The sequence below is a fragment of the Amphibalanus amphitrite genome, unplaced genomic scaffold (assembly GCF_019059575.1).
Source record: "Amphibalanus amphitrite isolate SeventyFive unplaced genomic scaffold, NRLGWU_Aamphi_draft 000534F_arrow, whole genome shotgun sequence".
Taxonomy (NCBI): domain Eukaryota; kingdom Metazoa; phylum Arthropoda; class Thecostraca; order Balanomorpha; family Balanidae; genus Amphibalanus; species Amphibalanus amphitrite.
The window spans coordinates 60,613-88,000 of record NW_024882028.1 but is presented as its reverse complement, the minus strand read 5'-3'; the positions used below and the strand labels follow the sequence as shown (position 1 = coordinate 88,000).

Here is a 27,388-nt window from a genome sequence, read left to right as displayed (position 1 = left end):
CGTATTTTGACCACAGTTCAGTATTAATAGCTGCATAACATAATGATGCGCCCCACCTTTTGATGGTCTCATTCAAACGTACATAGCCGGAAGGAAAATTAATCACCTTCTTCGCCGATGTAAATGTCACCAACAGCTACCAAATGACCACGCCAGGGAAACTGACACTTGCAAAGAATAAATCACATAGAATGGCAGCATTCAGATGTATCATATATCGCCGAACGGAAAAAGGGTGAAGAAAGGTGAGTATCACTTTTTGTTTTTTATTTATTTATTTCATGTCAGTATTCTTCAACCGTCTATTTTAATTCGTAAATGTAAACTTTTTGGGATGAAGCATAACCTTCCGACTCCCAACAACAGAGGTCAAGGTCGAGTCGATTACTATGGCGTAATTTCAGCTTAAAATGTACAAGGCCTTGAGTGAATAAGGCTCCTAACACGTGCTTACGGCCAGACACAAGATGAAGAAAATATTGGTGAAAGCCGAGTTGTGGCATTAGCAATACTGCTTTACGGGGAAGTTAATGAACCGGATAATTAGCATTGTTTGCAAGTTCCCTCTGCCACCAATGGAACAATTAGCCACTTCTTACATATAAGCTGGATTGGTTAGGGTCTCTCAGACTATTGGCAAAGTACATACCTAACTCTAGATAAAATCTACGACCTGGTTAGTTAAATGCAATCGTATGGAGCTATGACTAGCATATTTAAAACTTGTCAAGACGATAGGCTCGCATTCATTGCTACCCATACACTTAACCCATTTCACACCCGACTTCACAGCCATAGGAAAATACCTTTAAGCAAAACATCTAACAGGTTAGTCGTCACTTTGCCACCGTTCAATTTTAGTGTTGCAGTGTCGGTGACGGCGTCATAGTGGGAAAGCCAACGATGAATTGCATGCCAGAAAGGGGATCAGAGCTAGTGATGTGTAGTGTTTGTGTGTGGGCGCCGGAGACAGCATGTATGGCGGTGTGCTGGCATGAATGACAATACATGTGCCAGTGTGAGTAGTAAGCGTGTACTGTGTTGTACTGTCTAGTGTCTGACAAGGCATTTTCATACGCATTTTCTTAGCTGCCGTTCCCTGACTATGCCGCGACCCAACCCTGCCACTCGCTCTACCGAAGGCCACATTGCCGTTACAAGTGGCACAGCCCGGCCGACCTGACACGACCCTATCGGCCTGACACGATCCTGCCGGCCTGACACGGCCAGTAAACAGAGCGGTTAGGGTGTCGGTCAGGTGCCGGTATATAGGGGGCCGCCAGTGGCAGCTCACCGTCACCCGCCGACCATGGTCCCGCGCGCCGCGGCAGCCGTGGGGCTGCTACTCGGTGAGTCTACCCGGCTATATTGTCATACAGACGACAAAGACACGCAGAAGTCAGGCTGAAAAATATCCCAGCGGGATAAGAAATTCAGACAAGCAGTTATCTCATGCGTAAACACGAAAAGCCTTATTCTCCGTCCCATAGTGCGCAGTAACTATCTGCAAGAACACTTTCTTAAAAGGTTGTGTCTGCGACTAAACATAAACGAACGGAGGGACGGTCTTCCGTTTCCGTGTTTTACTTTTAGTAGCAGTATACATGGCAGCAGTGATCGCCCTGCATCTGTGCCGTTCCGTAGCCCCAATAAGAAACCGCGACTGATGTATAATGCAGCCACCATATCTCCAATCGGTGAGCTCGGTCATAGACGGACCCACTGGACTGCATTAGTGATGGCCACTACTGGGTGCAGCCATACGACGGTTACATAAAGACCGTGATGTTTAGAAAGCCTGCCCAAAGTGTAGGGACCGCGAGACGTCAGATACGCGAGATTATGATGTCGACAATTCGTTATGGCTAAAGGTCAGACGCAAGAAGTATCAAAACATTGATACTTTTAATAATTTAAAAAGTGTAGTTCGAATGGATTAAACTGACAAAGTCAAAGCCAGTCGTACGCAGAGCTTGTTGGGGAATCCCTCTACGAAACCAATTACCTATTCCAAGCGCATGAAGGTGAAGCACGAAATATAAATAGAAAGTACTGAGGCCGAAAGACATTACTGAGGGTGGTGACCACCGCCGCAGTTTTGGGGCGTCTGAGTAACGAGATTATCGATATCGCCTCTCCTGGTAAAACGGTATTTCGAGCAGAGCACGCCAAATTTACTGGCAACACTGGTGGAATCGCAGTCGGCATGTTTTGAGCTGGGAATTCATTCGACGAATTTACCGATGTGTTTTGCTCAATGATGAAGTGCCAATTTTTGCCACTCAGAAGTAATCGAACTTTGGCCACTAGTAAACACACAGATGGCCGGAACTCACATAAAACTAAAAAATCAAAGGCCTCTTATTTTAGGTACCTTTGATTTGTTTTATACGCATTTGCAATCAAGCTAACTAGTAGTCGCATTTTTTAAAGAATCATTTGAGCTTAGAGAGAAATATGAGCGTCAGTGACCCGTTACGATAATTTCCAGCTCTGCAGCTCATAGACAGTGGCGCGGAAGGAGCCAGTCTGGTGGGTCGAGGTAAGTTAACTTGCAGCGCAGAGTGCACAGATTGGAGAGCTGGCGAAAATCAGCAGATTATGATAAAATTAGGTGATGAGTGATCTTTTTGGTGATATTTAATTACAACGGAACACAAGTAAATATGGACAATTTCGTGAAACATTTTCTTTAATGTCGTGACAATTGACATTAAATATTGAAATAAAACCGTAGGGTAGAAACAATCAAAACAATAAACTGCCTTTAACTCTAGAGGTCAGCCCGCGCTGGAGCAACCCAAGACGGCGAGGGGACTTCTGAACGCACACATGACCGACAAACCCTCCATTCTGGCAGCCATCCACCCGAAGACGCGATGCTGTAAAAAGACGGAGGCAATCGCGCCACTCCAGGGCATCATCACGCTGGATGCCTGCAAGGAGTACTGCACCAAGTACAAGCTGCAGCCCATCCAGCTTGGGTAAGAACCAGTGACACATGAAGTGACACGGCTGAACATTACTGACCTTCGTTAAACGGAGAAGCCGACCGTGGATTCAAGTGAGCAGCATTGGTCACTTCGAATAGCAATGTTGTCAGGTAGCTTTATAACGCATGCTAAAAATGTTACATCTTTTTGACATTCCCAATCGCTGGTCACAAATAAATTCCACTACCTAACCTCAGCGGATATCCCTTTCTCCGACCACAGGCCCAAGTCGTTCGCATGCAAGCGTCCCAAGTACGCGTGCGACAAGATGGGTCAAGGCGAGGAGTGTGGCGAGTGCTACAAGGCCGGAACCTGCTTCCTGATGCCGTTCGTGGGCGGCATCAGCCTCTCCCGGAGAACAGACATCAGCAAACGCCGGCTGGCTGAGCAGGAGCAGCGCCAGAAGGTCTACAAGGAGAAGGGCGAGGGCACCCGCGACACAGGAATAGGTGAGCGCTCCGAGAGGTATGGTAGGGAGGGCTGGGGTGGCCATATTATTGGAGCAATCCAGGTAGAGTGGTGGCGAATGGGCAGAGAGCGAAGAGAGAGAGACAGAGAGAGAGAGAGAGAGAGAGAGAGAGAGAGAGAGAGGGGGAGGGAGGGGGACATTCATACACCCACGGTATAAGTAAATGAAGTAGGTAGCATAATCTTGTGGAGACGTCTGACATTTACAGATTCGTCATGACGCCACACTACCTCCCGATACAATGAGACAGCATTCGTTTTACACGCCTCACTGGAGTGTATGTGATACAGCGGCAAACCCTCGAGAGACATGCCATAGTTCACAGTAACCTCGTTCTCAGTGATATAAATCGCTACTCGCTAGCACAGTGTGCTCACTCAATAGTCAATAGCTTACTCCATTAGCCGTTCAGTGGCGCAGAAAAGCTACTGCACGCGCTGTGAGCTTGTGAGCTGCCGAGTGACCACTGACCATCCCACCTTTACATTAGTTTCAAGTTGAGACAGCTAGCTTGGGATCCCTATGCATCTCGCTCTTCAATTGTACGCATTCTGACGGCACGCCACCCAACTCTCTTTCAGGCGGTATCATGTCCATTCGCGGTCAGAAGACGGGCAAGTCGAGCGAGGACGAGCGCAACGCTGCCCAGATTCTCAGCAAGAGCGTCACCACCTCACTCAGCACAGAGAACTTTGGCGGATTCCCCAGTAAGCCGACGGAGGCATCAGGCGGCCGAGTTATGAGGCCGGCGCGTCGCCGGTGCATTCGCGGCGGTCGCTTTATGTAAACCGAGCTTCGCTCACAGCCGCCGCGGCAGACTTGAGCGTCAGTTAATGGTGGAGTTTCTGTAACGCCCCTGCAGGGAATCTGTACACTGTGACGAGCGGAGAATGAAGGGAGAATAGTGAATGAAATAGCGGAGACATAAAATAACCGCCACTTACGTAATACGGTTTGTAACGTCATAAAATCTAACATGCTGGAAGAAATCGAAATAACACAAATATTATCAAAAGAAGGAGCAAAAGAGGTAAAAAGCCACCATTGACTGCAGATGACAATAGACATTAGGCTGCCGTGGTCCGTTGAAACAGTAACGTACGGTGCTAACCAGTAAGTATGTGTAACCACCCTGATTTAATTCCAGAGGGCGGATCATTGAGCCATAAGGATTTCCTGAGCGGCGCAGGAGATCTCGGACAATGTAAGCCTACGACATTTGTAAATCATTTCCACTTAATTGTCTTGACATATCCTTTACTTGTTATTAATGACAGCCTTAAGTGAAACTTTGCGACGTTCACAGGAAATATTTCAAAGCAGAAGCGGCTTACACCAATGCGATTTATGAACTTATGCCACCTCGTCGGTGCCCACCTAAGCACATATCAATCAAAGGGAAGAAGGGGTCTTATATTAAGTTATATGTCACCAATTGATGAGTGTAATGTTGTTTTTCAGTCGCCGGCCGAATCGGTCCTAACGGCGCCATCCAGCAAACTACGGGACTGGAACTGGCCAAGCGGAAGCGACTGAAGAACACTAAGAGACAGGAGACAAACCGGCAGCAGGAGAACTTTGCGCAGGACCTGGCCGCGCTAGCTCCAGGTGGGTGTCCAATTCCGATCACGAGCTCCGGCGTAATGCTGTCCCTGTTTCAGGGCCTCATCGGTAAACTAAATAAATGCAAATGCTGAACGTTACGACAGCCAAACAGACAGCCGACACGGTGAAAATCTCGTGGAGGTTATAAATATAGAACAGATATGTCTCCATTAATTGCAGCCACTTGATGTAGTTGCACCCGCCCACTTCCTTTGCAGGGCAGAGAGGCTCGCTGACATCCAAGGGTGACAAGAAAGAACTGCGAACGGAAAGAGGCAGACGCGCTGAGACCGAACAGGCCACCACCAAATCCAAGAAACTCTCACTCAGCGGCACCGCCGCCAAGGGATTCGCAGGTAAGGTCACGGCGCATGCGCACTGACCTCGCAGAAATCAACAGTGTCATAGGGGCTAGGGCTCGGGCGGAACTGTAGACTGTCAACTGTTAGCCGATGAAATGCATGAAAGAGAAACGACCGTCGAATTTTGTCCGAGCTGAATATTTCATAGCCAGGTCACGGAGTGCGCGGGATTTACAGATATGACAAAGGGCCGAATAGTTTATTTGGGCAGAATGGAAAGCTTCCACGACACCATAAATAAATACTGAGTTTGAAAAGTCAAAACTGCCCTAGTATTGTTGTTCTGACTTGTCACGGCGTATAAAGTTAACATAATCTCGCTAACAACTGCACGTAAAAGCTGGATGCCTTTCAGCCATGTCGCCTCCCCAGTAAACACAATAAAACACTGTATCCATCTCCGGAAGGTATGGCTTGCCGTGATATCAAAAATTCCGCCACATCCGTACTCTCAGTCGTCATTAATATCGTTATCCCATGGCTTACCCCATACTACCAACCTCTCACCCGTATCCTTCACAGGAACCCACACCCACAAAGCCTGACCTGTGTTCTGACTTCTGAGCCCCTCGGCTCTGGCATCGCATCCCCTGACCCCCCTCTCTCTCTCTCTCTCTCTCTCCCCGCAGGCTCGCGCGGCGGCCCTGTCGAGCTGCTGGAGGAGAATCAGGCTGTACTCGGCACGGAGAGTGAGCTCCGGGAAGGAACCCTCGTCTCCGCGGGCACCACCAAACAGAACCTTCGGCTAGCAGGTGAGGGATAGACTCGATTAATCAAATCCATACAGAGGGAGAAAATGTTTAATTAGTTGTCTGATGTCAATGAATGACAATCAGGGAGAATAATTAATGACGGTTTTCGTAAAATAATAGAAATGATCAAACTTTAAACGGACAAAAAAAAAAAAAACGGGACCAGCCTCCATGCACGTCTTGAGTTCAAAATCTAGACCCAATAGGATAGAGTCAAAATCGGTCAGCCGAGCCTGACCAGTGACCACCGTCATTCACTGAGTCGGTACCACACCTCCCCCCCCCCCCCCCTCCCCGTCAGGTCGCGGAGGAGACCTCGAGGTCGGTTCGCTGGAGCGGCGCAGCAGTGACAAGGCCCAGAGCAGGACCGCCATCAAGGGAAGGAGCATCGGCAAGGCTAAGCTGCGACAGGCAGCCACCGATGAGGGTAAGTAACTAAGCAGTCGCTGTTCCAGGACCACGGGCCCAGACGGGACGGGAATGACCCGTTCGTGCCGCCAGCTTCAAAAGGCGTAACTTGGCTTCAAAGGTGCAACTTGTGACGGTGATGTGGGTTGTGGGGTCCTGAGACAGGCTTCGGGGTGGTCTGGTTGAGGTCGGTTACGTATGCGACATTCGTAGGGCAAACTGGGCTGGAATACATTGAGGGTTTGAAGCATGTGCAGTAAATCTTAAGCTGGATCGGATGATGCAATTTCAGTACAACCTTCGACCACATTGCTGTCTCATGGCATAACCCAATAATGAGTGCGAGTACATGAGATATTAGGTAGTTCAGTTTCAATCACACTCAACAAAGATGTCAAAGGGGCTAAATACCTCTTCAAATCGTTGACCCTTTTCACTCACTACATCCGTGTATCGGCAGGCCTCAATCGTGACATCCAGACAGAAGTGCTCGGGGAGCGACAGACCAACACGGCCACCAAACAGTCCGGAAACTTTGTCCAGGTGGAGAAGAAGGGCAAAAAGTGCGACCACTGCACCAGCACGATGAAGAGTGAGTTAAGTTGGTACCACTTCCCAGAAGTTACGAAACCACTTACATTTTACTTGAGACACTTGAGGGACTAATAATGAAATATCTCCTTTATAAGTAAATCCATCAAGTGCAAAGAACTATCGTATCAATATATTGATTATAAATAAACGAACAGAGCTCATTTTCTGTCTCCAAACTTCCTGATCGGGATGGCGGAGTGAAGATCAAACTCTTCGTGAAACGGTGCCATATTCTATTGCCTGTTTCCCGTTATGTGATACCGATTAGGGGCACAATCCACAGACCCTGGCCCTCCCCTGACACTCCTGCTTGCTCTTCACAGAGCTGACCAAGGGTCGGACATTCGGTAACTCCCGGGAGCGACTTCAGGAGCAGACAAAGGAGAACAAGCGCCGCTCGCTGCGCGGCCGCGCCGGACAAGGTGAGTCAGGACGGGACGATTACAGTCATTCGCAGCGAGAATTCGTCCGGGGCAGAGGGAATTGCAAGTGGAAGTTGATTCATAAATTCAGTCTCAGGATATGTATGGTAGGCCTGCCAACTTTTCATCCATGCATCAATTAATATACTTCAGTCAGCATTCTCAAAGTGTTACTTTTGACGTCAGTCATTCAGACATCACCATTCACCGCCCAAACCTCCCTCGGAAGTCGCTCTCTCTCACACCGCCCCCCCCCCCCCCAGGCGCCACGGTAGTCACCACGGGCCGGGAGACGAGCCGATTCCGGCGGGCGCGACAGTCCGGCTCCGGCTCCGACATCCAGGAGAAGTACCAGGGCGCCAACAGCCACCTGTCAACAACCGGCTCTGTGCGCGGCAAAGTCACCGGCTCGGTGGCCACGCGAGCCCGCAAACGCAGCTTTGAGACCGAGGAGGGCCTCTCGACCAACGACATCAAGGAGCTGGATATACTGGGTGAGTCTGGTGGTGCAGTGGGTGAGAGTGAGATAGATATACTGGGTGGGTGAGTCGGTGTGGGCGGCGAGAGGCAGCACCGGTGGACGCGGACTTCCGGATACGAGATGTTGTTGGATGATGGTCAAGACGGAAAGTAATTCCCTTCCCTGCAAAGCCGGTATTAAGCCGCTCGCCATCTAACCAACGAGCAAGTGCTTTCACTATTACGAGCATGGTGTAGACTCAAGAGGGGCAGTTTCCACGAAAGGCGGACTGGGACGAGCCGGACGGACCCGCGGCGCCGATGTTGTGTTGGGCCGGGACCGTCTCACGGGGTGGATTTGACTCGCCGCGCCGGGCTAACTCGATTGGAGGAAAGGGAAGCACCTGACGGGGGCTAGTAGCACTGGACAGTGGGCATATTGTCTGTGTAATATATCATACAGTTAGTAATGGTGGCCCAGCAAAGTGGATCTCGTCATTGTTTTTCGCTGGACAATGCTGAATTCATCTTCAAAATGAGTCGTATACCTGAAATGAGCTTAAATTAAGTTTCTCCTTCTCCTTCTCAGTGTGCATGAATGTGTACATCACTGTGTATTTCATCCTTGTAACCTTGTTGGGCTCCTGTAGCCTGTTGTTACATTGTAATATATGTTATGTTATGTTATGTTATTTGTAAAAACCGCTGCTGTTTCAGGTTTCCCGACAACCCACAAAGGCTAAGGACGTCTCTATGGAGCCGTGATGACCTCAAGACCCGGAATTGACCTGACCTGACCTGCGTCCCGTGTGGGGTGTCCGTTTCGCGTGCTGTGAACCTGTGCTGTCCCGCGCCCCCAGCTGATACTCATTCATTGGTCAACTGTATGCCTGTTTGTGAGCCTGTCAACGCGATGTGAATATATGGGGTAATGCAAGAGTGCGCCTTTGTGAGATTAATGTATGAAGGAGGATGGTAACTGGTTAAAGAAGATACAATGAGAAGAGTGGAAATATCTGATGAATTACAAGTAATAGTCCCTAGGACTGAGCTGACTAAAATTAAGACACAACCAATCACTCATTCGCTACGTAGCCGTTGAGAGAATGGTCAATCTGATCAGTCAATCGATGACGAATTATTTAGAACGGCTGGCCAGGGCAAACAATCCGTCATGCCATAGATAACATCGCACAACGCTCACGCCACATGGGCACTGGGCAGGGTAATCAAAAAGACGAAAATCAGACACGGAAGCAATGATGGAGAGGCGAAAACGATAGTGGCAAAAGAAAATGACGGAATCAGGCGAAGGAGACTCTCGCGGAAACAAGACAGAAAAATTGTCACTGAACTGGAATGGGACAGCTGATGCCACAACATCCAGCCATTTGGAAAAGACAACATAATCAATTTAATTTCCAACGTCTATGTAAAAGAAAAATGCATAATTGTATAAACGCCATTTGGAAAAGACAACATAACCAATTTAATTTCCAACGTCTATGTAAAATAAAAATGCATAATTGTATATACGTCTGAGCCTGTGCAGATCTAAAAATGGCGAGGTTTGAAGAAAAAATGGAAACATGATATCACAAAGAACGTGTTTATTACAAAAGCAACCCCATCGAGAGGGTCACGCTGAACTCCAAACTGAGAAGTTGTTCCTCTAAGATGTCCATGAAAGCGTTCTTTGCCGCGCACAAGTTCATCCTCTCGTTCGCGTGCACTTCATTTCTTCCCTTTTGACTACCTGCAACGGACCCCACTCTTCCAGAAGCAAGAGACGCTCGGTTCATCTGCAGTCTAACTCAGCAGAGGCAAACTCTCAATCTCCATCGCACGTCGAATAAGAATTCTCTATCTCTAAAACCACTTCATACACAAGCCACTGGTCCACTCAGATCGACGCCGATGAACTCTGAACGAATTTCCACCGGCGACTTCCGCGGGACACGAACAAAACCACGTCGGCAATCATCGCACCGGCGCGACGCTTCTCACTCGACCGACGAATTTCCGCACTTCATAGTCGGCAAAATGAACAGCTCATCGCTAACTTTGACCACGTAAGCCAAAGACACACACGGAGTCCCGATTGGTCGCGAGACCGCTCCCAGGCGGGGTCCGAGTCGCATCCAACTGCCGACGACGGAGGACGGACGGCCCCGGATCGCTAAAACTACGCTCCTGCCGCTCCGGCAACGGTGATCGGGAAACGGCACGTTTGTACAATGTGTTGCCATAGAGGGACAACACTAGACGCAGAGGGATTCGCTTCGAATGTCTACATCTACCAAAACTGAAATTAAAATCCGCGCAGTGAGAAACCGGCGTTCGACGCCATAAAACAACTGTGACTCCTTTCGATTCTTCGCGGTTCACCGAGGCTGCCCTGCGCGGATGAGTTCCTTGTCTTCAGAAAGAATCTTCCACAACCCCTCTGTATGAACGTTATTGATTATCGGAGCCGACAAGCCATGACACACAGCTCGCCAGAGATCTCGAGAACACCGCCAAGTGACTTCCCTGCGCCTGAGCACGACTCTGCTGCTTCGTGCTAAATCTCTACGCTACATCATCCTGCTGCCCCTCTTCTGTCCCGTCCAGCCACTCACATCGCCTTCATACGCCACCGCTCGCAACATCGGCGCCGCTACAACCCAGGGGCCGCGGGATCGCGCCTCAGCGCCGGTCGCGTTTTCGCGTGGGTCGCTTTCGTCCGTACCTCTCGATGGCCTGTTCGATGGCCTCCTTGTGCTCGAACACGGAGGTGATCTGCACCTTGGCCTCGCTCAGCTGGTCGCGCAGGATCTTGCTCCGCTGCACGTTACCCTGGTGGCGAACGGAACAGGAGTTGGACGTTTGCTACCTGTTTATTGGGTTTTTAGGGCGCGTCGATATAGGAGTCATTATGCGCCCATTGGGAGTTAGACCAATGCCCAAACATCATCATATCGGGGGTGAAGCATAGGGCGGGGAAACGGCAAAAAGACACTGTCGGTGGTATTTGATAAACTGCAGCGTGAAGTTCATTGTAATTTTGGCTTGAACCTTGTTTCGTGTGGATTACACTGATTGATCCATATGGGTACTTGATCGACTTTGAATAAACACATATGGTTCTAATTCACGAAATAGACGCTCATGATATCTGGTTGAGCCCCTGCAACCACGTTCCCGCGCTTACCTTGATGAGCTCGTTCAGCTTGGTGATTTCTTTGTCCTCCCGTCGCGAGAACGACATGCGTTCGGAGGCGCGCAGCATCTCTGTGAGGCGCCGGTGGACGGTACGCTCCACCTCTGCCAGCTCGTCCAACTGACCTGAGTGTGGGAGAGGAGGGAGGTCAGATAGGTGGAGATGGTGGAAGCTGGAGGTGAATGCTTATGATGCAGAGGGTTTGAAGGGGCGGCATAGAAGACCCCAGTGCTATAGGTAATCGCGACCGGTGGCAAGGGAGCAAACATTTTTGAGGGTTATATGACAATCACTCACTCAAGAAACTGCCCATATCTACTACCTAGCGTATGCGCAGTCGGTTTCAAATGGGTAAGTCGTTACTATTACTCCATCTTGCACACACCAATTGATTTGCGTGAGGGTGTGAAGTGTGAACAAGCCAAGACAAATTTGGCATTGATCTTGTGAGCCATGAAAAAAAGGTCAAACAATATATGGCTCGTTTAAATAATCCTTTTGTCCAATTCACGGCGTCAAATTATCATGTCAGCCCCATTTTCCGTGTATATAAATGCACCTGGAGCCAAGGTGTAGCTACCCATTTGCGAAATTACGAGGGTGTTTCCTTTCACTGTTCCGGCTGACAGGAGCTAGATGGTGCCGATTTGACACTGACGGCCGCCGACATGTCACAACGGCGGTAGGTCGCGGCTATGAGATCGCAAGGTTGGGCCGGCAACAATCACTAACGCTACCTTGGCAGCCTTCGGCTCACCGGTCCCGAGCGGGATACAACTTCGCCTCAGCGCCGCACTGAATACATATTCAGTTGGAATTACCGACCTAAATATGACGCACGATTACAAAAGTGAGCGTACTTGCATGGCTAACTATCAGAATCTCGGACATCTTATGCAAGTGCAAGTGAACCTGACGTAGAATAAGCATGAAACACTTCTGCATGAATACTAAAATAAGCACGGAATAAGAGCCTGCGGCGACGTCGTAACTCTTCAATAGCCGGAGGAAAGAATACAGAAGCATGTATTTGAGTGACAAGTAACTACCGAAGGCTACGTCGAATTGCATGTTGAAGCATACCCTACATACCCTTGACTTTCTCATCCATGCCCATGGCGTCAGCGCGATCAAGAATAGATCAGGGGCTTGCCTAGCGTGTCCTTCAAAATATAGCGACAGACCAGTATACAGGGATCGAAGGCGATCATGCTAGGGCGATATTATTTCCGTGCCGTGAATGATGATAAGCATACATGATGGTGACTGAGCAGCGAATGGAGTGGTAAACCGTTTGGTGGTAATTGACTAGTAAGGGGGCAAGAGTAAACAGATGCATTATGCATACGAAAAAACAACAACAATAAAAACAAAAAATAATGCAGTTATGGTTATGGCTGGGGTGGCGTAAAATATGTCGCACATATGCTGAAAAAAAAAAACAGAAGAACGAACCAATGATTCGTTGTATTGGGACTTCAGTGTCGCTAAAGGTGGCAATTTGGGGCAGCTGAAACGATCAAGAATCTCGATATCAAGATGGTCAAAATCCCTGGTGACAACTAACACTACGGACAAGGTAGAAAGCTGAGCTCGGTAAAAAAAAACGAGTCAGTTATCCGAGACAATATCTAAAAAGCGTGTCTTTCATGAAAAGCATTGGCAATGACGTAAAGATGGCAGCAAAAGATAATACACCAAACAACCCTTGTGTTATATCAATGTCATCAGTATCCTGTTCAACACAACGCCGCCCCCTGATCCCGAGCCAGCTCTTTTGACCTGGTACCTACCCGAAATATGGTGGATCTTCCACCCGTTGACCTTCTGCGAGATGTGCTTCTGACTGGCCAGGTCGGCGATGGTCGGTCTCCGCTCATCGCGTCCCCGCACGTCTGTATACTTGACGAAATGGCTCGAGGCCGGCTTCCAAGTACGGGGGCCGTACGAGTTGAGGAGCGACATGGCCGGCCGCTTCGGGGGCGGCGGCGCCGGCTCGGCGGGTCGCGGTGCCGCCGCCGCTGCCGTCGAGGCTGCCGACGAGGACGCCGGTGTGCGCATGTGTTCACGGAGGAAGTTCATTTCGTCGTCGCTGCCCAGCCGCGCCGGCCGCGGACGGCTGAACGGTACGGCAGGGAACGAGGCCGCCGGCGCTGCCGACGCCGTGGACGCCCTGTGGACAGAGGGTCGTGGGTGAGGGTCCGCCGTAACTGGGAGTGGGGTGAAAGTTCCCCCACTGATGGAGATGGCTCAAAGACGGTGATCTATGAGCATTCCACAGAAAATGTACCGCAATGATTGTGAAATTGTGAGATTCTTTTATGCTGGGAAGTGCTTGGGAAATTAAGCAGTCAAGGATTGACTATTCCAGCGCGAGACAAATTAAAATCTGTTCACGCGCTTTTGCTTACAAAGAATCTTGCTGCGCGCCCTAACTCTTCAACAACAACAACAACTTACAAAGAATCTCGTCAAACTAAGTCGTTTACGATTTCCTTATCTATCTGTCCCCGACAAGAGCCCGGTCGCATATTTTTCACAACCCGATAACCGCACCATCAACTACACACTTCTGTTGCAACTCACAGGTTCTGTTTGCGCGGCTTTTTCCTGGGGCTGAGTCCCAGGGGCGGCGTGGCAGTGCCGGGTACCGGCCCGCTGGCTCCAGCCGCCGCTCCGGCCCCGGCTCCGGCACTGCTGGCGGCCCCGGCTCCGGCAGAGGTGGACGGCGTGGGCTCGTCGGCGCCCTCCTGGCCGGCCGGCTCTCCCGGAGAGGACGAGGCCGATATAGTACTGGACGAGTGGCCAGACGAGTCGGGCCGGCGCGGAGGAGAGGAGGGCGGCGAGCCCCCGCCGCCCCCACCGCCACCGCCGCCGGAGCCGGAGGGACCGGCGCCGCTGGGACCCGGCACACTGGTGCCACTGGTGCCGCTGGTGCTGGCCACTGCCACCGATAGCTGGTGACTGAGGTTCCGCACCGCCCGGCCTCCGGGGGTCCTGCCGCCAGAACGGGCATGTTACATGGGAAGACAAGGACCCGTGAGTCAGTGCACAAACAAAATAAAAGAATGACATAAATGAATGGATTAATGAACAAAAAAAAAAAAACGAATGAATTCAATGACTGAATGACTTGAATGAATTTAATAACTTAAATGAATGAATGAATTCAATGAATTATATGAATGAATGAATGAATGAATGAATGAATGAATGAATGAATGAGTGAAGACACAGCAGTAGGGTGGCACTCACATTTCACTGGGTGGTTTTCTCAGGATGCTCGGTCGAGGTGAGGTCATTTTGGCCGCCTGCGGTGACTGAGGAGTAGCGTGCGGCTGCAGCCGTCCCTCCAGGCCTCTGACCAGCCGGCCGGCGCCACTCGGCCCTGAGACAGCACGGGAATCAACGACTCAGAGAGAGTGATACGAATACACACCGCAAAGATAAAACACATGAAAACGCATACATAACGAAAAATATATCGTCACTAGCGACAGAGAATAGATTTAAACGTCACGCCAGTGACAGAAGCGGGTATCCGGAGCTATAACGGCTTCCGAAATTCATTGCAAACAGCCTCGCCGCCTCCCACAGCACTGATGCTTTGTAGTCCCATACGAGATGCCCAGTAGGAACAGGGAAGCTGATGACTCTTGTCGGCGAAGAGGCGTGCAATAAATCGGCAATGTTGGTTTATTGTCTACTACCTCTACTACCTCGTAGAGGTAGTAGAGGTAGTAGAGATCACCTACAGGCTGACACGGAAAAGGGACCTTGGATGGTATCGAACATGGCAGCGTCACTCACCTGGCGTGGGCTGCCGTACAGCGGCGTACCCGGCGTGCTCGAACACCACGCCGGCCGGCACGCCGTACTGGGCGGCCGTGGCCCGCAGCACGGCCGCCTGAGGCTCCCCTGTGAAACACGTTCCAGGTCAGGTCAGGTCAGGTCAGGAGAAATGATGTCAATGACACGTCTTCCGCACAGCAGAGCTGATGCAAGGGTTTTATCGCACAAAAAAGTGCATACAATGCCCCATTGCCGTCTGACAAAGCGACTTTTTAGACTCAAGGCGAAAAAAATCCACAAGCAATCACAAAGCCCAAATACATTTAAATCCAAATAAAAACCCTTACGAATGTCAATTATTACAAGCTGCATTCCAGAATGCCAATTGAGCGACAAGAAATTATCGCGACCCCTCCATACCTGGATGGCGCAGCTGCTGCGGCTGGAGGGTCTGGTCGCGACTCGTCGCTGGCTGCTGATGCTGCTGTGGGTGGTGAGCCTGCAAGTGCTGCGGCTGGTGCTGTGGCTGGTGCTGTGGCTGGTGCTGCGGCTGGTGCTGAGGCTGGTGCTGAGGCTGGTGCTGAGGAGGGTGTTGAGGATGGTGAGGGGAAGGGTGCTGGGATGGGTGCTGGGTCTGATGCTGCGGTGGGTGCTGGGTTTGATGCTGAGTTGGGTGCTGGGACGGATGCTGTGGTGGGTGCTGGGACGGATGCTGTGGTGGGTGCTGGGACGGATGCTGTGGTGGGTGCTGGGACGGATGCTGTGGTGGGTGCTGGGACGGATGCTGGGAGGGGTGGGATGGGTGCTGGGTTGGGTGCTGAGACGGGTGCTGGGTTGGGTGCTGGGGTTGATGTGCCGTGTGCTGGGGCTGGTGCTGTGCTGTATGCTGTGCTGGGTGCTGTGCTGGATGTTGTGCCGTGTGCTGTGCTGCATGCTGCGGGTGGTGCTGCGCTGGGTGCTGAGGGTGGTGCTGCTGGTGCTGCGGCGGGTGGTGCGCCGGCTGCGGGTGCGGCTGGTGCTGAGCATGCTGCTGCTGAGGCTGCTGCTGAGGGTGCTGCTGCTGCGGCTGCTGCTGCTGGTGAGGGTGCTGCGGCTGAGCCGGTGGCTGCTGCTGCTGATGCTGCTGCTGGGGCAAAACCTGCAAACGCAAGACCATGAAGGAGTAGAAAACGGTTTAACTTTTCTGTAGGATAAGACAAAATAAAACGCTTAATCAGTCCAGCGAATCCTGCTGAAACATCCGATTCTTACTAAATGAACGATAATCTATTGAAGGAGCACCGTATATTATCAAACAAAATAAAACTCGTAATGGCTAATTGGGGATTTCCTGCTCCCAAGAAGATAAAAACGTGTGGCCCACAAATAGACCTCTGTTTAGTCACGGATCGCGACGGAGCAGAGCTCCGGAGCTCGGAGCTCTGGTCACAGAATAGGCGGACGGGAGTGGTTTCATCGTAAGTCACCGACTCCCATCAGAGACCAACATTCTACGGAGCGTGTTGACATCTACAGCTGACCTGTTACAGGTTGTAGCAATTACGAAAACTATGAAGTTGGTTGTGCAGTGTGGAAAGAGGCGTTCCAAGAAAAGCAGAAAAAAAAACACGGACTGAGGTTACTGGAAACATCAAAGCCTGTGCGCTTTGCAAATCCGTGCCGAAAGGCCTTCAACTTATAAGTATGCATGGTAAGCTAGTTGATAACGTTTTCGTCTTTAATTATCCGCGGATCCGCTGGGACTGAAGGCGGGGGCAATGCTGGTTGCCTGACCATGGGTAATATTAGAAGAAGAAAAATAGACACCAGGGCCTCGTTTCATAAAGCGAGTCCGTAACTTACGCCAGTTTTTTGGGCTTGTATTGCAAGCTCACGTGAAGCGATGAATTTATTTCCCCTTCTCCCTTCTGTTCTTGCTTGCAAGATAAATAAATCCCACGATTCAAACAATCGTCATCGCTTCACATGCACTTGCAATATAAGACCAAAAACCGGCATAAGTTACGGACTCGCTTTATGAAACGAGGCCCAGGAGTCGCAATAATGCGAAGGTCGGCGATACGATGACATCCACGAGCCACGACTCGCATGAATTGACTAAGCAATACTCGAAAGGTCTCCATTAACGCATTTCGCCTCTACAAAAGTGCTTGCTTGCCAAAATGTTTGTCGATGGCCCGCGCCACCAGCCACAGGTTGACAAACGAGAACGGTTCCCCGCATCGCCGTACCATCGGATACAATAATTGCGGCGACAATGCATCAGAAGTTGCGCCGCCTCTATAGGGACATCACATCCGACGTTTAGCCGACCGAAATTACCGTGTCAACATGTCACCGATGACAATGGTCCGGTCGGCGTCTGTCGACCAGGGGGAGGGGGGGGGGACGCCACCCCGCGCTGGTCGTGTCAATACGGCAGGACACGGCCGGACGCTGGACGGCCGCCCGCACAGCCGCGGGTCCACGTCAAACACCGACCGCAATTTAAGTCGCGCCAACTTGTCAAACGGTAACGGCTGGCGAATGCGGCCAAGGGCAGCGTGACGGACGACAGACAGATGGTTTTTGTTTGAGAGGGAGCTTGTCCTAGGTACGCTTAAAAAGAACTTTTGTTTGTTGGACATTTTTAGGCCCGTTGACAGCAGGATCATACTGCACCCATTACAGCATAATTTATATGGATAGACTTGATATCAAATAGTCAAGATAAAATTATTTTGATGGTTCAGCAACAAGCGAAAAATAGACACTAACAAAAAATGTTATCGTTAAAATGTGTCCTTATGTCCTGAAAATGGTGCCCTTTCGAGTCCTGCCCACTGTTCCTTTCCTTCCCACCACCCTACCTTGGCCACTGGGATGGCAGTGGACGAGGTCTGCACGACGGCGGCGGCAGCGACAGCAGGAGCACCGGCAGACGAGGCGGCCGGCGCCGCGGACGCCGCGGTGGACTGGGAGGTGGCCGCCCGCACCTGGCCGCCCTGGGTCGGCACAAACTGGGACAGCTGCAGCGGCGGCCCGTGCGCCGGCTGCGTGATCACCTGGCGCACACCGTCAAAGTGTCAGAGACGTAGCCATACAAAAACACATCAGTGAGGCATTTGACATGTGAATTGCGGCTCATCAGATTTCCTAAATATCGTCTTTCTAGAAGACAGCCGATCCTTGTCAAATCAATCACGATTCCCTTATTTCATTGTTTCGTAAGTTCTCCTTGGAATCCCGACAGCTTTTTCGTTCATCCCCTCCTGTTATCTCACAGTACGCGCCATTAGCTCACCTTGGCTCCCTGCTGTCCCGGAGCCGGCCAGGGCACCGTCATGGTGATCTGATGTCCGCCGCCGGCCTTTGTAGCAGCGCCGCTCGGCGCGGGACCGGCCTTCACCGTCAGAGGCAGCGCCTCCCCGCGGTCCCCAGACGAACTAGCACTGACAGAGAAGCCGCCGGGCGGCGCTGGCACCGAGAGGTGGACCGGTCCCCTGATGACCTGCTGCTGCCCGCGGCCGGCCGGCAGCCTGTCCGAGCAACAACGGAGGACGGAGACTGTCAGTGTCGAGGCCACGATTGACTCGGTTACCATTTACCAATTTAGCAAGCATAAAATAAGACAAAGTCATGTTGAATTTATGACGAAAAACACCAGCCTACTCAATTAACGTCTAAATGCACGTAAATATGCATCCTTAGTACATGGTCACGTAGACATGCATGCATTACAAATGCAAACATGCATGCTGAATAGTTCAGATATGTGCAGCCGGAAAAGGATTCATTCTGACGCCCGGCTGTGACTATTCACAGAGGCGGTCCAACGACATTCATGAAGCGTTTACTGAAATCACCACTAAGACTAAACCCCTGTTCAATCCCGTCCCACCCCAGTCTCCCCTCGTCTCCACTCACATTGAGTATGTGATCGGGCCGCTCTGCCGCAGGGTGGTGGCGGCGCCGGCCAGCGCGCGGGGCACCTTCTCAGCGGCGATATGGGTGATGTGTAGGGGACGGGGCGCCGCACCGCCCGACGGGCTGACCAGCCGCGCCTGGGGCGACACGGTGCGAGCGCCGCTCCCTGCCACACGGCCAGGGTACGGGTCAGAGGGAGAAGTACCCACGTAACACAATATGATGTTAGCGGTGAGAATTACAACGTAGGCCGTAAGGAGCACTGAAAACTTCTGTAGCATGATGAAAATACGATATATTTGTTATACTGAACCATAACGAAACAAACGAATGGAACTACTTACGCACTGTTAACTTATCTCTAAAAAAAGAAAAAAATAAAGGCAATGAAAATATGAAGTCAGAGCCTGTCAGACCAGCCCTTGATCTGTATGTGTTTCGGTTTGGTAAGGTCAGGTCATACCACAGCTGCTGATCCAACCAGGTCAGATCAGGCCAGCTCGTATCAAACCACCGACCTGTGTGTCCGACGGTGACCCGCGCCGGGCCGGCAGCCCTGACCGCTCCCCCGGCCGACATGGTCACAGTGGACAGCTTGGCGGCCTTGGCAGCCGTCTTGGTCGCGACGCCCGCTGTAGAAGAGGGAAGCACAGCTCGGTTAGTCGTCCAAGTCATGTCAGGCTAGGTAGTCGACGAGGTTAAGTTATGAGTGAATAGTATGATGGCTATTTTGAAAGGAGTGACTGGAATGCGTTAAAATTAAGCATACAGAGTAAACCGAAAAAGATCACCGTGCAAATGCCGTGAATGCTGAATATTTGGATGACACCACATCAATGCACAAAAAAGGTGAGAAAGATTTCCGTTCCGGGGCACACTCAGACGGCTGGAAATCCCTCCCAGTACCCTCCGGCCTCTAGTAGCCCTGAGATCCCTCCATGCCACGCACCTTGGCTGGGCGCGGCGGGTGCGGCTCGCAGCAGGACGGGCTGCGCGCCGCCGATGGAGCTCACCGGTACGACCAGGCCGGCAGGGAGAGAGGTCGGGGTCATCGCCCGGTGGCTCACCTGGTAACTGGGGAGGGGGAGGGGGAGTCACAGAGGTCGGGGTCATCGCCCGGTGGCTCACCTGGTAACTGGGGAGGGGTAAGGGAAGGACCACAAGGTCAAGCAAGGGTGACAGGGTCATAAACACTCATCAAAAGTGACTATAACTAATCACAAAATCACGGACAATACCTGACCCCTTCATGAATGTCAAATAACACTAAAACGACATCTGCCTCTATTTCGCATTCCCTTCCAATCACGTTTCCTTCCCTCTTTCCCACACTGCCTCTGACACAGGCATTCTCCCCTCATCCTGACGACTTCCCTCTCCCATTCCCCCGTTTCCTCTATCCTTACCTGACTGAGTGGGCGCCGGTGCCGACTATACTCGAGATGGGCAGGTGTCCGACCCGCACCGCCTGGGGGCCAATCACCCGCGGAGAGGACCCGGCCGAGCCGGTGCCTGCGGGCGACAGGGGTCACCAGGTGGTCACCACAAGGTCACGGGAGGTCATACTCACTACTTAGCTACACAAGGGGAGGACCCGGCCGAGCCGGAGCCTGCGGCGACAGGAGTCACAGGGGTCACCACAAGGTCACGGGAGGTCATACTCACTACTTAGCTACACAAGGGGAGGGGCCCGCGGCCGGCCGAGCCGGAGCCTGCGGGCGACATGGGTCACCGCAAGGTCACGGGAGACCACACTCGGTCACCTGTGAGGTCACTATATTACAACAAACTGTCGGATATGTTGATACACCTCATGGTATGCGGTATACGACAAAATATACATAATTGAAAATGCCGATAATAAAAAAAAAACGGTCGGAACCCATACTGGCAATCATGCTAACACTTGACCAGGTCAACCTCCTGTACCGATCCCTGACCACCTCTCCATACTGTTCTGGCCCCTGACTAGCTGCTCCCCATCCTGTACCGACCCCTGGCCCCTGACTAGCTCCCCGCCATCCTGTACCGACCCCTGGCCCCTGACCAGCTGCCCCCCATCCTGTACCGACCTCTGGCCAGATGGTAGGCGGTGGGCTGCAGGTGGGTGCCACTCTGCGTGGATCCGGCACGTGACATGACCGGTGTCATCAGCGCGATGGTGCCGCCGCTGCCCTGTACGCCGACTGCTGAGCGTGACACTGTCAGCAGGCCTTGGTGACCCAGCACGGCCACCGCCTCTGCACACGGAGAGAGAGTGGGTTCAGCAGGGTCGGGAAGGGCAGGGATAATCTACACACAGTGAATGTGTAGACGATACATTGGCATTGCAGAGGATCCAGTGTCGGTCAAAACTATGACGTTTGAGTGTGGGTTAGGTGATGAAGCTATTAGCGTCGATTTTTGGTTCAAAATCAAGCAAGTTGAGGACAAAAGTGATTACATAACCGAGTAATCATTTCATCAAATCGTTTGTGACCTATCGCCTATTTCATCACTCTCATGACATAGATGACGCACCCCAGCTTCCATCAACCGTTCGACAGTGAAAAACAGCAGTATTCTACGTCCTGCTATCCTTGCCAGACAATCCACCCTCCTCCCTCCCCTCGACTCAGACCCACCTGGCTTCTGGCCGGCGCCCGTCGGCTGCGACAGCGCCACCAGGTTGTGTGTGGAGGCGCGCACGGGCGCCGGCCGCGGCGCGGCGGTGGTCAGAGACACACCGGCCCCGCCGCCGGCCGTGCTGCTACTGCTGCTGGTGCCGCTGCTGCTGGCGGCTGACCAGCTGCTGGAGGTCAGCCACGCCTGCCGGGGAGAGAGGGCCAGTGTGATGGGAGTCTGGATCGTGTGGGTGAGGAATGCAAATGAAGGGTGACGAAAGCATGAGGATTCATGAACAGGGTTACAAATATTGAGCAAAGCCCAGAGCACGGACATAACGCTGAAAGCTGAAGTGATTTCCCATCTTCTACTATACCTACCTTTATGAAAATTAGTCCATACAGCCAAGCAAAACTGCAAATACACCACTGTTCAATTCAGCGGCACAATGCACACTTGGGAGTACAGGGCATCCCCAGTCCCCACACAACCTGACTAGTGACCGCTGTCATCAGCTCTACCCCTGGACGACACTGACCGTGGTGGCCGGCGGGGCCGACTCCTCTGACTTGGTCAGGTTGATAGCTCCATGGTGGTGCTGCTGGGAAGGGCCAGAGCCCTGTTTGCCGCCTCCTCCGCCCATCGGGGCGCCACCAGGCGGCTGCTACGGGACAGAATGAGCATGAATGGGGGCCATGATTGTGACAGGAAGTTCAGGGGTTTTACAACCCATCCTACATTAAATTCAGAATGTATGTGATGCTATATGATACAGATATACTAACACTAAGTACTGGAATACAATATATTCGAGGTATTTTGAGACACTTTGGGCTTTGGGAAGATGGTATCCTCCTAAATCCTGGATACCATCCTTGCTGGTATCCAGGATTCAGGCAGACTGCATTGACAGCCTGGACAAATACTTAGGCAGACTGCATTGACAGACTGAACAAGAGAGCACTGCTTTCTGTTCAAGACATCTATCTATTTATGGAGTCAACTGTTTTTTTTTTTTCCAGTATGCAATAACTCTTGGTCAAAACATGGCAGGATGGTTGTAAGGCTAACAAAAATAATGACTCCTAAGAGATGACACATGCATATCAAGGTTAAGTGTGTCAAACAAGATCATCATCACACCTGTAAAGTTCCTTCCCATACTTTTCTTAAAATATGGATGGGCAAGTAATGATAACATCACAAATACTAGTGCTAATCTGGTGATATGAAGTGCTGCTATCTGGCTGTGTCTGAGATTATGCACTGCTTCACCAGGGTAGTAAATGATCATATACCTATGTGAGGAGGCCTAAGACAAGGGGACTGTTCCTGCCCCACACCTAACCTCCTCTACACTTCTCCATCCTCCTCCCATTTAAAAATGGCTTCCATTGCTCCTCCTAGCTCCTCTCACCACACCACCATGGGCACCACTATTCTCCTTTCCTCATCCCAAACAAAAGTTTCCTTCCTGGGGGAGGCTAAAGTAGACAGATGGCTGATAAATGACAATAATTTAGTGGTATGGAAATATTAGTGGGGTTAGAGGAAGCTATGGCAAAGGCACTTTCAAATAGCATTTCTTTTTTCCATAAGTTTTTATGTAAAAATGGTATTAACCTCACAATAAATATTGGTTGGTCATAAATTGTCCACTGTACTGCCTGCACACACCTGCACAGCTATCCTCTCAGAAATGTTCCAGTGACTGTCTGAAAACAGTGCTCTTCTAAACTCCTCAAAACTTCTATCACTTATTTTGGGAGGTGCAACGGCCAATAATAGCCCAGACTGGAAAACATCCATACACTACACCAGATGCCCATGAGACACTTATGTGCCAAAATTGAGCACAAGTGATTTTGTACTGAAATTTCAATTTCAATGTGATTTGTGGCAGAAGTTGGATGCCTATTTGCACCAAAATCAAGCCACTTTTACATAAAGGACATGTGTACACCTACTGATTAAGGCTAATCAACCAGACAGAGACTACAGTGGGCCACATAGATTGCTTACCTATCAGGCCATAAAAATTGGTAAAGGGATCAGGGATGTGTTCCAGCTGTCTTGCGACCTGCGGCTACCCACCACCTAGTTGCCATGATAACAAAGTAACAGATTAATATATACTTATCTGCTGCTAATTAGATAAGCATGCAAAAAATGGTGGCCCCATGCACAAAAAAACTTTGCAGTTGTCATACACTGAATTAGGCACATGTGAGGTTACACCAGATTTGTGCCAACATTCTATGCGCAATCCACCCACTGTCGTACATATTCTGCTTGGCATGTATTTTCCCAGTCTGAATGGGAACAAAACATAAGTTAGCATCACAGCAATGACTGAATGTATAATAGGCATAATAAGCAAAGAGTAACATTATGTCAGGCTATTGGATTGAGTTAATTATCTTCCCAACTCATCTTTTTTATTCCTTTCTCTAAGCATCTTTATCGGCATGCGGTGCAAATTTCATGCCTCATGCGGTTTGATCTAAATTGAAATAACAATAATCATCCATACAATCATCAATACAATACAATACAATACAAACGAGTGTAACCATTGCCAAGTGTGAAAGTACCTGTCATTCTTATCACGCGAAAAGTGGAAAGTAGAAACTGATGATGATTCGACTTGTACCTAATTTGTATCATATTCTTATTTTTTGGCATTGATGTGATCATGGCCCGTGGCCGAAAATTCATCTAAAACAAAAATGCATGAATGAAAAGTATAATTTTGTAAGGAGGTCATTCAAAAACAATTATACAATCCTTACCTTATTCATTGCAAGTTGTTGAAACTAGGTGCTGAAAAACAACGACATCCCACTCAAAATCGCATATTATCCCGGCCGATGCATCCCAATGATCACACAGATACAGCGAAAGCCATAATCGTTATCGATGATCGTCAACCGAAAACGCTCAACGAAACATTTTTTCCGCCGATATTTCGTCTTGGACACGCAAGAAATGTATTTCACTTTAAATAGGCTACCAAATCGAGTGGAAGGATAAAATCCTTTGCCCTCGTTTTGGGATGAAAATGATTTTTGACGATTATCTGGTTAAATCATGCGGATAAGTGAAATTAGGTAATTCATTAAACCTATTTTTACAGTAGAAACGAAATTTTGATTGACATTGTTGAAAAGTGAACAAAATGAAAATACCATTTTGTACGTGATGAAGTTATTTCTATGCCAAGAGCTGCCAGCTTTTCATGCCGACAAAAGATGCTAGGTAGTTACAAAATCGGCGCACACTTACATTATACTGAGCGTATTTTTCATTGTATTTTTTAAAGGTTCTTTTAAATTATTACACAATATTTGCGCTAAGGTAGAAAGAAGTTTGCCGTTAATTTTCCAAATAATTCAAGGATTTTCTGTGCTGATCGTTTAAGACAAGACTCTTGTCATCTACTTTTTTCTCTTGGCATATCGCCAAGTTTTCATTTCGCCTGTCTATAAACGACCTCCTGCTGTGCCCCTGTCGGCTGGAACTGAAAGGTCGGTACTGAAGCTGCATACCGCCTGCCATTACGAACACTTGACACCGATTTGGCCCAGCAACCAACCGTGACTAAGCCAGCCAGTGAGAGGCCGTATCCAGGCGCCGTGATTGGTGTGCCCGTGCTCCGTAAAGCATTACAGATGGCGTTATCAGGTAGCCTGAGGGGATCTGGGCGGGCAGTGTCCGCCTGGAGCTGGAAAACCGGTCAGGCATTCAGCACGTCCAGCATCATGGCTTCCAAGGGAGTGAGGAAGGAGTCTGATACCTTTGGTGAGCTTGAAGTGCCTGCTGAAAAATATTATGGTGCTCAAACAAAGAGATCCATGCTTAACTTTCCCATTGGAGGAACCAATGAAAGAATGCCAGAACCTGTCATCAAGGCATTTGGTGTTCTGAAAAAGGCTGCTGCTGAGGTGAACAAGGAGTTTGGGTTGGACCCCAAAGTTGCTGATGCTATCTCCAAGGCTGCGGATGAAGTTATCAGTGGCAAACTCTACGAGGATCATTTCCCACTCGTCATCTGGCAGACAGGCTCTGGAACCCAGTCCAACATGAACACAAATGAAGTTATTGCCAACAGAGCAATTGAGATGCTTGGTGGTGAGCTTGGTAGCAAAAAGCCTGTCCATCCAAATGACCATGTGAACAAGAGCCAGAGCTCCAATGACACGTATCCTACGGCTATGCACATTGCTGTGGCTGTGGAGATTCACAACACCCTGCTGCCCAGCATGCAGAAGCTGCATGATGCACTGGATGCCAAAGCCAAAGAATATGCAGACATTGTGAAGATTGGCAGAACCCACACACAGGATGCTACTCCCCTCACCCTGGGCCAGGAGTTCAGTGGCTATGTCACTCAACTGGCCTTCGGCATTGAGCGCATCAAGGCCACCCTGCCCAGGGTGTACATGCTGGCTGCTGGCGGCACTGCTGTGGGCACCGGCCTCAACACAAGGAAGGGCTTTGCTGAGAAGATTGCTGACAAGGTGTCAAGCCTCACTGGCCTCCCATTTGTCACTGCTCCCAACAAGTTTGAGGCTCTGGCTGCCCATGACGCTCTGGTGGAGGTCTCGGGCGCGCTGAACGTCATCGCCTGCAGCATCATGAAGATCGCCAACGACCTGCGCTTCCTGGCGTCTGGCCCGCGGTGCGGCCTCGGCGAGCTCTCGCTGCCCGAGAACGAGCCGGGCAGCTCCATCATGCCGGGCAAGGTGAACCCGACCCAGTGCGAGGCCATCACCATGGTGGCGGCGCAGGTGATGGGTAACCACGTGGCAGTCAGCGTCGGCGGCAGCAACGGCCACTTCGAGCTGAACGTCTTCAAGCCGATGATGGTGGCCAACGTGCTGCGCTCGATCCGGCTGCTCGGAGACTCGTGCCAGGCGTTCACCGACAAGTGCGTGGTCGGCATCGAGGTGAACCGGTCGCGCGTCGACCAGCTCCTGCACGAGAGCCTGATGCTGGTGACGGCGCTCAACCCGCACATCGGCTACGACAAGGCGGCGCACATCGCCAAGACGGCGCACAAGGAGGGCTCCACGCTGCGCGCCACCGCCATCAGGCTCGGCTACCTGACCGAGGCGCAGTTCGACGAGTGGGTGCGGCCCGAGGATATGCTGGGACCCAAGTAGGCGGCGCACGCGAGTCCGGCGATCGCACGCCGCCCCCCGGCGCGGCTCACCCCTTCCCTGAACTGCGGGCAGAAAGGTCACGTCGGTGGCGGTCATGATTACTGGGAGAAAGTTCGAGCGGAGAGTGTTATGGATTGGTACAAGTGTGAGCGAATGTGAGACGACTGGTCGCAAAGCGGTGTTTTTGAATGTTTATCGCCGTAGTGACACAGGCTTCTCACGGAAATAAAGTTTATTGGTGCAAAAATGGTTTGTCGCGACTCACGTGCTGACTGATCACAGTTAAATTATACATCTAGCGGACGAACGCAATCACATATATCACCCTAACAGAAGCAATTCATCCAAAGCGGTAAAGCAATGATCAGCTAGTTGCAGCAATCACGTCAGCCTCGGACGAGGCGTCGTTGACTCGCGATCTACCGATACACCTACGGATACCTAGCATTGGCTAACCAAGGATGTACGAATTTACTGTACCACTACTGCCAATACCTCAATCCTACATATAACTCGCAAAGAACGGGTACATTTCTGCTCATTGAAGGCGACAACATGAACTACCTACCGTTGCTAAACATGTAACAGTCATATATGCGGTGAATTGCGGTCTCTTGGGCACGGATTACAGAAGTTACTACAAGCAAACTACTTC

General features: G+C 50.7%; 4 protein-coding genes across 4 annotated transcripts; 2 read left to right on the top strand and 2 right to left on the bottom strand.

The window, feature by feature from the left end:
• Positions 1-1,309: 1,309 nt before the first annotated feature.
• Positions 1,310-9,003, top strand: LOC122393413. Its single transcript, XM_043389375.1, has 14 exons — positions 1,310-1,349; positions 2,492-2,542; positions 2,861-2,984; positions 3,216-3,442; positions 4,044-4,169; positions 4,610-4,666; positions 4,924-5,070; positions 5,286-5,423; positions 6,059-6,181; positions 6,483-6,608; positions 7,050-7,181; positions 7,507-7,605; positions 7,869-8,099; positions 8,782-9,003. Exons 1-14 carry the CDS (start codon positions 1,310-1,312, stop codon positions 8,805-8,807), a joined length of 1,647 nt encoding a protein of 548 aa, XP_043245310.1. The 3' UTR covers positions 8,808-9,003.
• Positions 9,004-9,659: 656 nt separating this feature from the next.
• LOC122393412 (histone deacetylase complex subunit SAP130-like) lies at positions 9,660-15,958 on the bottom strand. Its single transcript, XM_043389374.1, has 7 exons — positions 15,479-15,958; positions 15,077-15,184; positions 14,522-14,654; positions 13,853-14,263; positions 13,060-13,439; positions 11,258-11,391; positions 9,660-10,902 (listed from the first exon to the last, which is right to left on the bottom strand). The coding sequence occupies exons 3-7, from the start codon at positions 14,566-14,568 to the stop codon at positions 10,753-10,755; spliced, it is 1,122 nt and encodes a 373-aa protein (XP_043245309.1). The 5' UTR covers positions 14,569-14,654; positions 15,077-15,184; positions 15,479-15,958; the 3' UTR covers positions 9,660-10,752.
• A 160-nt stretch (positions 15,959-16,118) lies between these two features.
• LOC122393406 (mucin-1-like) lies at positions 16,119-24,465 on the bottom strand (the record flags this gene model as incomplete). Its single annotated transcript, XM_043389361.1, has 11 exons — positions 24,361-24,465; positions 22,107-22,232; positions 21,589-21,772; positions 21,037-21,204; positions 20,371-20,476; positions 19,914-20,038; positions 19,483-19,596; positions 18,965-19,130; positions 18,342-18,576; positions 17,908-18,102; positions 16,119-16,196 (listed from the first exon to the last, which is right to left on the bottom strand). Coding segments are annotated over exons 1-11 (1,506 nt in total), but the record flags the coding sequence as incomplete, so codon positions are not given.
• Positions 24,466-24,830: 365 nt separating this feature from the next.
• Positions 24,831-26,980, top strand: LOC122393411 (fumarate hydratase, mitochondrial-like). Its single transcript, XM_043389373.1, has one exon. The coding sequence runs from the start codon at positions 25,240-25,242 to the stop codon at positions 26,731-26,733; it is 1,494 nt and encodes a 497-aa protein (XP_043245308.1). The 5' UTR covers positions 24,831-25,239; the 3' UTR covers positions 26,734-26,980.
• Positions 26,981-27,388: the final 408 nt, after the last annotated feature.

Bases quoted from the DNA above. Each gene is read 5' to 3' on its own strand.
- LOC122393413 (XM_043389375.1), top strand. From the start codon at position 1,310: ATGGTCCCGCGCGCCGCGGCAGCCGTGGGGCTGCTACTCG. The intron at 1,350-2,491 runs GTGAGTCTACCC...GATAATTTCCAG, and splicing joins AGCCGTGGGGCTGCTACTCG to CTCTGCAGCTCATAGACAGT. The intron at 6,609-7,049 runs GTAAGTAACTAA...GTGTATCGGCAG, and splicing joins ACAGGCAGCCACCGATGAGG to GCCTCAATCGTGACATCCAG.
- LOC122393412 (XM_043389374.1), bottom strand. From the start codon at position 14,568: ATGACCTCACCTCGACCGAGCATCCTGAGAAAACCACCCAGTGAAAT. The intron at 13,440-13,852 runs GTGAGTTGCAAC...CTCTGTCCACAG, and splicing joins AAGCCGCGCAAACAGAACCT to GGCGTCCACGGCGTCGGCAG. The intron at 11,392-13,059 runs GTAGGTACCAGG...TCCCACACTCAG, and splicing joins GAAGATCCACCATATTTCGG to GTCAGTTGGACGAGCTGGCA.
- LOC122393411 (XM_043389373.1), top strand. From the start codon at position 25,240: ATGGCGTTATCAGGTAGCCTGAGGGGATCTGGGCGGGCAGTGTCCGCC.